This window comes from Lissotriton helveticus, chromosome 10 (genome assembly GCF_964261635.1).
Source record: "Lissotriton helveticus chromosome 10, aLisHel1.1, whole genome shotgun sequence".
Lineage (NCBI taxonomy): Eukaryota > Metazoa > Chordata > Amphibia > Caudata > Salamandridae > Lissotriton > Lissotriton helveticus.
The window spans coordinates 273,738,009-273,752,352 of record NC_136071.1 but is presented as its reverse complement, the minus strand read 5'-3'; the positions used below and the strand labels follow the sequence as shown (position 1 = coordinate 273,752,352).

At 41.5% G+C, this 14,344-nt stretch overlaps 1 protein-coding gene across 4 annotated transcripts in view; it reads right to left on the bottom strand.

The window, feature by feature from the left end:
- Positions 1-14,344, bottom strand: part of ADCYAP1R1 (ADCYAP receptor type I) — an 857,256-nt gene that overhangs the window by 89,087 nt on the left and 753,825 nt on the right. For 2 of the 4 annotated variants that reach the window (XM_078665292.1, XM_078665293.1), the window contains exon 13: positions 11,234-11,317. The exons of the other annotated variants lie outside the window; for them this stretch is intronic. In XM_078665292.1, coding sequence (XP_078521418.1) covers positions 11,234-11,317 — 84 coding nt within the window. The remainder of the gene's footprint in view (positions 1-11,233; positions 11,318-14,344) is intronic. 4 annotated transcript variants of the gene reach the window in all.

Below are 14,344 nucleotides of genomic sequence, written 5' to 3'. Positions count from 1 at the left end.
CCACATCCTTGGGATCTTATAGGCCGTTAGCGCTCCTCAACGGGGATTATAAGGTACATGCCAAAGTGCTGATGGAGCGCTTTGCACCAGTGGTTTCCAACCTAGTGCACAGTGACTAAAATGGATTTGTGCCGAAACGGAGCACATCACTGAACGTGAGGAGGTTTTTAGGAGTAGCCGCAGGCAGTGTCCAGGAACGGCAAAGGGCGGGTTGCCTAATGCTCGAGTTGGGCTACTTGTCTGCATTATTACAACAATACGATCTGGGGCTGGGATATTTTCAAATGGTGGTCCTCTTATACAAGAATCCCACAGTTCGGGTAAGGCTGGGTCCATATATATCTAATGCCATACCAATCTGCAGGGGTACCAGGCAGGGATGCCCACTGTCGCCGCTCCTGTTCGCGCTGCCGATCGAGCCCCTAGCGGCGGCACTGCGCGCAACATTGGGGAACAGAATATCCCTAGGTGATGCAGTACATCAGGTGTCGCTATATGCAGACGACCTACTAGTATACGTGCGGGACATAGACGATATTCGAACCCAGTTAGCCCACATCCTACAAGACTTTGCAGCCATTTCGGGACTCCGGGTGAACGGCAGCAAATCCTGTCTCTATGCGTTCGGGGAGGGGAGGCAGGACCCGGGATACACCCTCAATGGTACGAGAGTACAGTGGAGAGGAGATACCTTCCGATATCTGGGAATCCAGATATACCGTCAGCCGGCAGATCTCTTTGACGGTAACCTGGTAAGGGCCCTCACGGCCATCAAGTCACAAGTACGTTTCTGGAGCACATTACAGCTAACAGTCACCGGAAGGGTGATCTTGTCCAAAATGGTGATCCTCCCCCAGCTACTGTATTACTTTACTAATTTGCCTTTATATGTCCCAGCGCCTTTCTTTGCCGCACTCTCTGGGCTGCTCAGAGTCCTTATCTGGGGGAGTGGCAGGCACCGAATGACACTGGCAAAGCTAAACCTTACAACGTCTTGTGGGGGCTGTCAGCACCTTGCTTTGAGCACTACTACTTGGCTGCGCAACAGCAGTGGGTCGCCCGCAGGCTCGGGGATAAGGGTCGGGAAGATACGGCCTCCACACTATCCCCAGGCTCCCTAGAGCAGATACTGGTGCTATTCCATCGCCCTGCCAGGTCTGTGGTGCCGGCGCGCTCCTCCTAGCGGTGGCGTACAGATGTTATCGCAGGAGCCTTTTCCTTACTAAGGCTTTGGCCCCTTATGCGCCAGCGATACCACTAGAGGGCTCTCCCAGTGGGATGGGGACACTTACATCTTCCACACTCGTGATCTGGCGGGACGCTGACATACAGACTTTGGGAGATCTATACTGTGATGGCACACTCATTCCAAATGACTCCCTGTTTGCCGAGGAGGGCTTACCAACGGGGCAATTCCTGATGCACTGCTCACTAATTACGACCCTGACTGCCAAATGGGGAGACATGTCCACGAACACAGCCAACACCTCACCATTCAATATCTCTACGTTATGGGGCGAGGTCGTCACCTGATCCATTGGTTTGTGGCGTCATTGCGCGCTCATGCAGGGATCACCCTGGAGTCCCTTTGCCGTAAATGGGAGCTAGATCCGGGGAGGCCACTAGAAGACAAGGAATTGGAGCAGGTTTTGAAGAGCCCAGTGCGCATTCCCAGAAAGATGAGGTTCCGACAAATCCAACCGTTCATTGTGCATAGGGCATACCTTACACCTGCGCTGATCAATAGGTACTTTCACTGCACCGATGCAGTGTGCCCCAGATGAGATGAACCCGGGGATGATCTAAATCACATGCTATGGAGTTGCCACTCACTGTGCACATATTGGCACACAATCAGCGAGTTGCTGCACATAAGCACGGGGCGCGACATACCCTTTGAATGGATGGTCTATCTACTGCACCATTTCCGTAGGACCCCAGCCATAAAAGTAACATACCGGTTTCTTGACCTGGGGATAGTGGTCGCTAAGCGACTTCTTACCAGGAAGTGGAAGGCGCAAGCCCCTCCTAACATACGAGCATGGAGACAATCACTCATTGCATGGGCCAGGGCAGAGGGGACGGCCATTTGACGGGAAGAGACCCTGGGACTGAGGAAGGTGCCCATAGCTACTCAATGGGAGGGACTGCTCCAAACGCTTCAGCAAAGTGCGGAAACATGCCCAGGTGGACAACATGAGGGGAGGGATGAAGGCGCAGAGTAGGTGACCTGGGCCGGGTTCACTTGCAGCCATGGTCTTCTATGTACATTAGCAAATCCGAATGGTCATTATGGGTGATCACAGAGGACGTTGCCGTAGGAGAGTAGCAGCCAGACTGACACGCTGTGGCGACTTGGGGGGGCAAAGGGGTAGGGAAGGGGGGGGCATTTGCACTAGCACCGGTCTATGTTGTAGTTGTTGGTTCAGAATGTTTTCATTATATGATATCTGTTCGGAAGTCCATAATGACCCATCTGGAAGACTTTATACACTGGGCTAATGGAACCATGTCAGTGTGGGATTGTATCCTATATTATAGACGGACTGAGCTAAATACTGGACTTTGCGCATCCAGATGCACTAGACGCCTCATGTATACTTGCAATGCTCGAATCCATGTACCAGCAATATGTATTCACTATTGCTTTGTGATCTAATGCATGGACAGTTCTAAGAGTATTTAGCCTATACTATACATGTAACCCAACAGTAAAAAAAACAGATTCAAACAAAAAAATGAAACACATTGTGAGTTTTGTTTATTATGGTGCATGATACACAAACTTCGTCACAGAAAAAATGAAAAACCCTTTCAGTTGTGTCCAAATTAGGAGGATAGAATTAATGCAATTTATGTTTCCTTAAAGAGCTGACAGAGATAATATGAGATTTTGTAATGCATCTTTTGTGTCATGTTTCGCTTGACAAATTTTACTTGGTACTGATCAATGTGAAAACCATATTTTGAAGTAATTTTTAATGTTTTTGTGGCTGTAGTCAAGTGCTCCTTTGGCAGGCTGTACATTGCTGATGAAAAGCCATTTCTAATTTCATTACTTCCATCTGTATTGTAAACGAGCCATCTGCAGTGCCTTAATAACAGCATAAGCACACAAATGAAATCTGTTAATGTGATAGCGCAAAATCGAGCCAAACCTAACTAAAGAAGATATTGCACTAAACTGTAAAAATATGTTTATGGATGGTCTACCTACCCTCATTTTAAATTTAAGCCAAAGGCTATATCTAAGTTGTGTCAAGAGGGTAATGTCATATTTGAACAGGACAATACAGTTTCTTTAATAGATCTGTATTATTTTCTTGAAACACTCCTGATTTCAAGCATAACAACATTCAATGGTATTTAATCTACAATGTAAGTCAAGGAACCAAGGCCTAGATGTAGGTTAATCTCATTTACCGATTCATAAATACCGAATTATACCGATTCGGTATTCATGAATCGGTAAATGAGATGTAGGTAAATAATCGGTAATTTTTACCGATTCGGTAGGAATCGGTATTTACCAATTCTGTAATTACAGAATCGGTATTTGTCATTGATTCCTATGGGCCTTGAAGCCCATAGGATTCAATGGCAGATACCGATTCGGTAATTACCGAATCGCTAAAAATACCAAATTTACAAGGGGGACAGGGTGTCACTTTGACACCCTGTTGCACCCCTGTTTCGGGCTTGTGTGCCATGTGACACACATACATGCCCTTAGGGCATGTCTGTGTGCCACATGGCACAGGTGTACGTGCACAGATGTGCATGTACACTGGAATTCGTTATTTACCATGGAATAGTATTCCATGGTAAATAACGATTCGGTAAGGGCCTGTGGCACTGATTACAGTGCCACCTACATATTGATTTACAGAATCGGTATGTTTACCGATTCGGTATTTTACCGACTCTGTAAATTTACCGAATCGGTAAATATACTGATTCTGTAAATAAATTGTCCCCTACATGTCAATTCCCAAATACCGGTCGGTAACGGCCGAAATTCGGTAATTTTGGCCGTTACCGACCGGTATTGGGCCACCTACATCTGGCCCCAAATCCATTGAACATAATTATAGATCCAAAGTGTACACCCCGAAATTATTGCTATTGGCCACGAATTAAACCACAGTGGAAATCATCTGAAATAACACACCTAAATCCTGTTTTTCAAATTAACTGATGTTAGAGTATTAGATTTGCATTGAAATTTTGGGTTTGATTTGCCAATGTTTTTATGGACCTACTTAGCTTGTTTTAGTGCTTCCTGTGTCATTTCCATTTTTATCCGTTTGGTGATTTAATCTGTGAATTAAAGTTTTCAGTGTAGCTGATGTTATAGCCTTTATAATATTTAAAAAGGCACATTACTGAGAGACTGAGAGACTGAATTTACAGGGAACATAATACCAATTCAGTTCCAATTGGGTATGCATGTCTCTTCAGGCCATCAAAAATGTGTAATAATGATTAAGGGCCAGATTTAGGATTGCGTTGCCCTGGTTTCATGCAGGGTGATACAAGGGTAACGCAACCCGTATGCCAGATTTACCAAGCAACCAAAGCCACCTTGCATGGTCCTGCATTGCTTGTAAATCCAGAGTAATGCAAGGCAGCACAAGTCACTGCCTATCGTTTCTCTGCGCTATGAAGGTGTTGCATGGGTGGAGCGTGAGTATTCCCACACATCCACCCATGCTTTTTACCACAGCAGCAAAATTGTACACCTTCCCAACAGAGGCGCAACAAGGAGAAATATCTTTATTCTGGCCAGGGGAATCATTGTTGCTATCGGAATATATAAGTAGGTTCAGAGGGATACCGGGTTGCCCTATAACATTTTATGTGCACATCGAGCAGCGGAAGACCGAGATGGTCGTATGGGTAATTGCCCAGAACTAGACATCAGTCAGGTTACATAAATGCACCAAGAGGTCTTTGCTCAATCCTTCAGGTATGGTTGACTGTATGCCTTTCACCGATCTTTAGGTATGACTATTCCAGGATTTTGTTGCTGTCTGACTTTTAGACTAATAGAATGTTTAGTTTATCATACAGTGACCTTAAAATAATATTCAAGCAATGGGTATTTTGGAACACCTTTCACCAAGCTGCTTGTGTCTGCAACATTACTGTTCTTAAGGCCCATTGATAAGGACCGCCATTCCCGTTACAGTGGAAGTAAAAGACCATGACTCTGGGGATCTGGTTGATCAAGAAGCAATTGCTGCTGTCATTTATTCATAATTGGTTGACAGTATTTTTTGGAAACTTGCAAGTTGGTTACACAAGTGTGCTTTAAATGGTATGGCAATCCTAATTGGTAAACTCTATTCACTGAAATAATCTTGAAATATTTGGGCAAATCTCTATCAATTGAGCCGACATTACTTCTTGGTTTAAGTTGTAGCCCAAACCAGTCTGTCACCTTTAGATACAAAAAGTAAATTTGGATAAACTCTTGTTCAGTATATTATTAGAGATGCATATGCAAAGATTCTTAGAGTTAGGAAAATGGGTACAGCAGATTTACACTAAAAGCCCAAAAAAGTCATTTGCATATTGTCAAGAAAAATGGAATAGGATAAAACAATGCACCACATAAGCCTCTGCAAGGGCTTATCATCTAATAAAAGGATCCATAGTTTCAGAACAACATTTCAAAATTTCACAATAATTTTGGTGTAAGTAGTTTTGAATACTGTTGGAGTACTACTGGCGTACTCCTGAGTTCTAGGAAGAAGACAGGAGTGCTTCAAGAGTAAGTCACTGCAAATTATTTGTGAATTGGGCCATTGAGACCAGATTTAGATTCAGTCTTCTTCTATTGTATGTCAAGAGGGCTTCACAGTTTGGCAACTCGTTATTAAATTGTGTTGGTTCATATGTCACAGGAAAAGCTTTTCTTATTATGCAACACAATGTTCCACAGAAAAACACATCATTGTTCCAGTTTTGGAGGTTTGATTTTAAGCAGAGTCAACTTGAATTTGTATATATTTGTTTAATTGATTCGCTTGGCCTGGGCGGGCAAGCATCCAAGCATGCATTGGAATATCCTCACACAGCTTTTTTCGAGGGGAGGCTTTGAGGCACCTGACATGGAGCTCTATTTTCTATGTGCCCAAGCTAACTATGCCACATACGGGCACAAGACCACCCCTTTCGTGCCCCATCTGGCAATTTAACAGGGCTACATGGCACGTATCCCAATGTCTGCCTACCTGGAAATGAGTGAAGGGGCTGCTGGTGACGTGAACTCCACAGTTGCATGTACTACAGCGGCATGGGAGAGGATAGTTAGGAAACTTGTCAAGCCACTACTCTACTCACCGCTTATGCCACTGCCTTATCATTTTGTCCTACTAGTTATGCATGAGGTGGCCTGTAGAACCATATTCCTTAGGACAGGGCGCAGCACATGAGGCAATATCTACTCATATGGCATATTCATCAGCCATGAGGACTTCTTTGCTGAGGAAATACCAACTCCATTAGACATATTACACTACTTCAGACACAGACACTATGTTATGGTGATCACCCCTGATTTCCCACAGGAGCCCCCTACATTCAACACACTGCATATACTGTTGGGCTCCTCGGGTCCTAGACAACTAGGGCCTGATTTCAAGTTTGGCGGTGGAGGAGTGGACCACCATGCTGACAGCCTGCTCCTGCACTGCCAAACCCATGGTCGGGCTTCCCACCAGTTTACTATTGTTTCTCGTGTCTGGTGGGCTTTTGTTTGGCCATGCCTCTCAAAATGGGCACCCCAATGGAAACGCCCAAAAAAGTTCATACATGACATGGACGGTAAAGTCCATGGCATGTAGGAACTGGGGTGCATGCGCACAGGGGGCACATATTATGCCCTGTGCCTGCACCGTATGGCCCTCTGCCACAGTTTTCATGGAGGAGTAACTACCATGAAAACCGTGGCAGAGTAGAAACTCGTAATATGCTTAGTGGGATCGCGGAAGTCTTGCCAAGCATATAACTGCCTCTACACCACCATGCTGCCACCAGAGAAAGACAGTTCCCTGGCGACATCTGCACTGCAATGGTGGTCCGACTGGCCTAGGAGACCACACCTCCTCAAGTCTGGAGGTCCTTAAACGGCCAGACTCGTAACAAGGCCCCTAGTCTCTATTCGATACCACTCGTCCCAGCTTGAGACACCAGCCATGATGGGGGGTGCTTGGGCCAGGTGGGTATCAGAGTTAGGCACAGCACTTATAAATAAACAATGGCTTTACTATTGTCAACAGACTGGGCAAATAATCTCCAGTAGTAAGCTGCGTGTAATACACTTTACGTTTTTAGATCATATGTACTACACGCCTGGTAGATTGTGCTGATACCACTTGTGCCCCGACGACAGGTGTAAGATGTGGGGCAGAGAGAGGACTTTTTACACCTGGCCTGGTCCTGCGGACCAATTAAGGCATACTGGGGAGAGATACCGGGTGCACTGGCCATCATGATTGGTCAGGGTAAAGACCTCATGCCAGCTGTGGCACTGTTGGGTCACAGCTGGCATGACACAGAGGGGTGTTTTAGGAAGTAAAAGGCACTTGCAATTTTCCTTGGCAAGCATAGAATTGCATACAGTTGGGGAATGGGACGTGCCTGTAAATTCAAGGAGTAGCTACTGGACCTCACTTTCAGTAAAGACCAGTTCATTACATATGCTGAACAGCTACCCCCTAGCTCAAAACCCTTAGATATATGGAACCCTCTAAAAACATCCCCAGTTAGACAGACACCTAGGGAGACTGAGGGTACAACTTGATAAAATGCTGAAAAACCACACTGGGTTGTTCCCGGTCCAGAGAGCGTTGTGCAGCTTACCCTGATGATCAGTGACTGTAACGTAAATATTGTTTGGATGACATATGCAAGGAAGTTTGTGATGGCTCAGGGACCTGGGTAGTTCCCCCACACATTTGTGGACACAAATTAAAAGATTAGCACATAGACATCAGACATAACGATGTTTAGGTGTACTCATTACCTACAGTAAAACATAAGAAAGGGTAGGCTGATGTAAAACCCTACTTCGATGGAATTCAATACTACTGAGTTGTTGCACAATGTTATTTTTTAAACATTTGATGTAAAATGATGACCTGCATGTATGTAAAAATGAAGCTTGGGCGAAGCACTACGCCACGCTCGCATAGTTTGCGAAGTTTGCGCTACTTCGCGCTACGTGAATTGCACATAGCACAGTGCAAACACGCGTACCGTAGCATCGCGGTAATTTTTTGCTTGCTCGCGGTCCTCAACGTCAAGTTGCCGACCGCGAGCGAGCAAAATGACATCCTGGCGAGACTTTTTCCTCATTCGCAATCAGCAACATCAAGTTGCCGATCGCAAGTGTGGAAAATAAACCTCCCGGCAAAATTCTCAACGCGGCAAGGTCAGGTTTCTCATTGCGAGTGGTCGCGTATGCTCGCGACCGCTCGCAATGAGAAACTACAAGTCCGGGTTGAGAAAGCTGCTGCTCGAGTAAAAATCTACTTGAGCAGCAGAAAACGACAGCTTGTACTGTGCAAGATGCCATTTTCAATGATTACACAGTGCGGACAAGCATCCGGCATTGTGCAATCATTGCGAACAGCGCACTATGCAGTTCGCGTAGTGCTACACGTATCTCGCGTAGAGCGAAGCGCACTTCACGTAGCTACGCGTAGCGCTACTACGCGAATTACGCCCAGGGTTAGTGAAAAATATCAATTAAGAAAGTTAAAACAAAAAACTGCATATTTTTTATTCTGTCTGATATTAAACATGTTATGTACCTTTAAAAAGCAAGCCCAGTATTTTAGTATGAGAAAAGGAATCATTTGATTTATTGCTTACACTTTATGAGTACTTGAGTTGTCAACCCTATTATCTGCCAGTTCTAAAGAAAATATTTCCTCTGTATGGCATTTAACGCACTTTTGATTATTTGAAGTTTGGCACTCTTTATTCTAAATTAATCTTGTATACTTCCAAAATGAAAAATTTGATGCTGTTGGATAGGAAACAACAAGTTCAGAATAGAGTAATGACTAGTAAGGAGCTGTTTTGGGCAAACAGGTGTCGAAGTTCAAAGGATTTTTATTAGCATATGTAGATTAAATAATAAAAGAAGCCATACCTAAAAAAGATCCCAGGTTAAAAGGTAGATAGTTGAATAGCTATGTAAAACACCAAATTACAAATAGAATGTTATGCTGTTGATGGATGAACTCTATATAGCTATGTAACAGCCTTCTTAGACTTTAAAGAACAGAATATGAACTAAGAAACGCAGGTTTCAATTATTCATATTAGAATGAAAAACAGTGAATCCAATTGGGTACTTAGTGGTACTGGACCGACAATAATTAATCTATACCTGTTTCTATATCCTACTATATATGGTAATGATATTGTTTGTTTGCAAGCGTTTACAATGCCAGAGGCCTTATTTATCAGTTTGAACAAGGCACAGACACATTTCTAAATATATTGATATTGAAATATACTTAAAATAAGTTGACATTAACGTTTGAGTTCATTGCTATATGATTGCATTTGCATTTACTGGGACAGCAACTTTTTTTATGTTTGCATAAAGTGTCAAATATTCTAAGGCGATTTAAGACAATATAATGTATTTTTCATGTTTACCATATGGTAAAACAGGCATGAAATCTCTGCAACAGAGAAACATATATATTGATGGATCTTGGTGTTCCATAACTGTATTTTAGACCCAAAATCATTTCTCTGAGGGAAACTTTGGGGCTTGTTAAATATTTATTATTCCGTATTCTTATATTTTTCTGCACGTAATGTGGAAAATAAATAGAAAATTAATAGAAACGGCTTCGACTAACACTCCACAAAAGCAATCCAAATGCAACTGGTATAGTGCATGCGATATCCTGTAAGAGTAGAACACTCTTCTACAATTCTTTATTTACACCCCCACAATAAAATAATTTGTGGTTACAGTGTACAACAAACATTTTTTGCAATGAAATATTGCAGGCTTTAAAATAAATGTCTTAGAGCCAGATGTAGGTAATCCTAATTTACAGATTCTAAAATACCGAATTTTACCAATTCGGTATTTTAGAATCGGTAAATGCTATGTGGGAAAACATTCGGTAAGTATTACGGATGGAATGAATGGGAATTACCGAATCGGTAAATACCGATTCGGTAATTCCCATTCATTCCATTGGGGAACACATTCAAGGGGGCCGGGTGTCACATTGACACTCTGTTGCACCCCTGAATCGTGTATGTGTGCTCATGTGGCACACATACATGCCCTAAGGGCATGTATGTCTGCCACATGGCACTTTGGGAAATGCAAAAAATTGCTTTTCCAAAGGTTTTCGATATTTACCACCAACTTTTAGTTGGTGGTAAATGCCGATCCTTAACTATGCAATTCACTCATTTGAGCGCTCCCTACATTGCAGATTCAGTAATTTACCGATTCGGTATTTTAAGGAATCAGTATTTTACCGATTCCTTGCAATACCGATTTGGTAAATTACCAAATCTGTAAATTGGCCACCTACATCTCAAAAGCCTAATACCGGTCGGAAACGGCCGAAATTCGGTAATTTCGGCCGTTACCGCCCGGTATTAGGCTACCTACATCTGGCCCTTAATCTTTTGTCCATTGACCTAATAGATAATACATCAACTGAAATGAACAGTCAAAAGGCTGTGTGCTTTATATTCCTAATTGGAGGCAAACTACAAATGATTATGAGTTGTATTATTAATATTATGTTGGTCATATTACATGTTAGAGTAATACAATGTAAATTCATGCATTCTTCCCGGTATAAGTGTTCACAATTATTTAGAAATGAATATTGCACGTAGACACACAGTCGTATTCTTTAGTGATATAACAATAACCAAAATACATGTCATTACGACACCACAAAAAAAGAATAACACACAAAGGTTTACTGTTTCTATTTGTTTTTCGCAAAATATGTGTTTGACAAATTCACCATCCCGTAATAGTAAAAAAAATGCCAAATTATAATACTTCATCAGGGTACAAAACAAATTCAACATGCATGAAAGAATATGTGCAAAAAAAGTCCTAGGCCTCCCACACCAAGAGAATATTGAAAGAAATATCCATATATTTGAATCTTTGTATCATGCTTCACAAACACAATAATGCCACAGGATTGCGTACACTTACAGCGTAATGGTGGATAGTTCAGACATCTTGCAAGAGTGCTGGTTAGCCCTCTTTGGCATACAGTAGCATTTCTGAAAGCAGTTGCTAAATATGACAAAATTAGCATTTTTAAGCGTAATCCATGAGCTGAGGCAGATCAGTGCTACAAAAGGTGTGACACTTTTCAAGATACAAAGCACACAATGGAGTTTGAGCAAAGAAATAGATGACATTCAGCCACCATCTAACGACTGAACCAAAATCAAAAAGACAGGACAAGAATGACAATGAGGATGATGATGTGGTTTGTAATGACATGTTAGGAAGTGGATCTTATGATAACTTTGCATATTGCCATATTGTATTACTGCTCTAAATAGTAATGAACTATTTCTCAGTACCACAAAGAAATACCAATTTGCCAGGGGCACTAGCTTTTTCACCTTGTCTCCAGCATGTGGCATTCATCCCATTGTGTGCCAAAAGAATTGCACTAAAGGTCTTTTTATATTTTGGACCATCTAGATAGCTGATTTAGTGCAAAAGCTATAGTATTTCTTTGTTTAAATGTTTTCTTTCAGTTTATTCTGGCCCTAACCAACATTTGGCAAATATTCAATGAGTATCATTTGATGTTTTAACAGTGGTGCATAATAATTCCACTGGCTGTGTTTACAGTTTCACAAAGTATTATGTATGATTTCTTCAAAAACATCAGACTGTGCAAATATCTCTTGAACGTGCTTGATAAGTAAAGTTAAAGTTCAGTTTACATTATCCACAGCTAAAAATACTTAATAATTACTTTTCATCTGGATCCCTACTGGGGTGTATGTCACAATATCAAGATCTCAAGGTCAATCACATTGATCTGCACGTATATCAACTTTCCAATATCCACTACAAATTTGTTGTCACTGTAACCAAATATAAGGAAGTTTAGATTTACTGTTCTATCTCCACATCTACTTACCTTGATGATATATTGATAGTCTCTATTGTGGAGTGGACATAAGTGCAGGTCAATATTAAAAGTTCAATATTGTGGTAGAACACCCAGTCATAATATTTATGTACTCTCTAGTCATGTTGTTATAGATTCATTCTACTGTTATTTAAAGAGAATGAAGAACAAATCTCAATACCTTGAAATACAGCACAAATAAATACAAACTTGTTTTGATGTAAGCTAACAATTCTTGACTTTGTACTTATTGAAGGCATTTTGACACAAATCTTGGAGTTTGTTTGTTGCATAATCCCATTCGTTTATGTAGGAATGCCGTTGTATTTGTGCTCTATATTTCAATGCTTATATTTTCAGATAGTTTTGTTCTGCAGATCATACTGCATATTATAACTATTGATGATATTGTGGCTAATTTGTGCCTGACGGTATGTGTTCAACAATGTTATGAGTACCAACAAAACAGTAGAGCCAGGTGACAAGGATTATAGCTTTTTAGTGTGATCAATTGGGGAGAAGTGCTTTAGTGTTTTGGGGATCAAAAACTAGGAAACTGCTGCCCTATCCTTACCTAACTTAACCATTTCCTTAGTGCTACCTCTGTACTGAGATCTTACAGGTGGCAGAAGGATACTGGAGATTCTGTCCAATGCCTTAAATTGGGGGATCTTAGGCAGCCAAGTGGGGTTTAGACTTGATATAGGAGACTGTGATAATTTTAGCATGTGTTATTGCAACGGTGTGACATTTCATTTAAGATCCTACATTAATAATGGCCTCATTTTGGAAGATTGTGGCAGCTTTAAATGTCATCTTTTATAACACCAGCAGAACACAACCGTCACTATAAGCATACTGGATGAGGAAAAACAGCAATTAGTTTTATTGGAGTAAAAAATTAATGTGTTTACCTTATTGTTTGAGTGAACTGTGAACCTTCCACTTCCATTATCAGATTTTAATTAAGGTGAACAGTTTTTATTGGTGTCTATGGTGGCAGGGGATATGCTGAATTCTGAATACTCTAACTAGTTGCTTTTCTGCTTTTAATTTCAATTCTGTCAACTCTCAAGTATGTGTAGACAACTGGGTGCAAAGGGCATAGCTGTGTGCAGTAAGGTGGTGCTCATTGTATTGTATATAAATGTTCTACATAAATGTCCCTAAGAAGTGTGTGCCACAAATGTTTTTGGTGTCTCCTTGGTACATAAATGAATGTTGATTCACTCACATTTATGGTCTTAACAAGACAGTAAAATAACGTTTCAGCTTAAGATGTTCCAAAGGACAAGGTGGGGATTAGGAAAAGGCATGATTGAATATGGCAAGCAAGTGCTTCCAGCAAGGAGAGTAAAGGAGAACATTGACAATATAAACTGACAACAAAACAAGTTTCAGATGTGCTCACGATATACAGAGATATAGAGGAATGCAGAGAAGTAGAAGGGGCCATTTACATCCAAGTGTGTGTGTGCAAACAGAAGCGCAAATATTTTTGATTTTGAAGCATCAACTTTGATGAGCTGAGCACAGTTGATAATTGCTTACGATATATATGAACAGCTACTAACCAGCTTGTAACTGGTTGAAACATCCCACATATAGAATTAAAACATGGGATATTAGCTCAGGGAAATGGGAAAAAACAAGAGAAACTTTTATTTTTGCTAAAAATGTTGGTGCTAATTAAAGGCAATGTACTCCATATGCTGAGTGCAAATGCTATTTGCAGAGTGGAACTTTTGCTCCTGAAATTAACATCAGTGTATAAGTGAGCATGAACGAGGTGAAAGGAAACACATTTGAAGGAGGGATCATGAAGAGAGATGAACTACAAATAATGTGTCTTCTATAATGAAATGCATGATGTGATGACTATCCACAAGGGAAATCAAAATCAAATATGAGGCTGGCATCCAATTAACATAAACAAATCAGAATAAAAAAAATGGTGCTTGAATGGGAATGTGGATAGACTGGAACCATATCTAGTACTCTGTAATTGAGCAAGCGCAGAATGAAGTTTGTGCATGATCAAACCTGAACTAGGTATGCAGACCAGGGCAATGCATTCTGTTAACATTAAATGCTGTCTTCAGCACACGCTCCAAAAGTGCATATGTCTCACAGTGTAATTGTGAGTAGTGGGTCAACCGGCAGCCCAC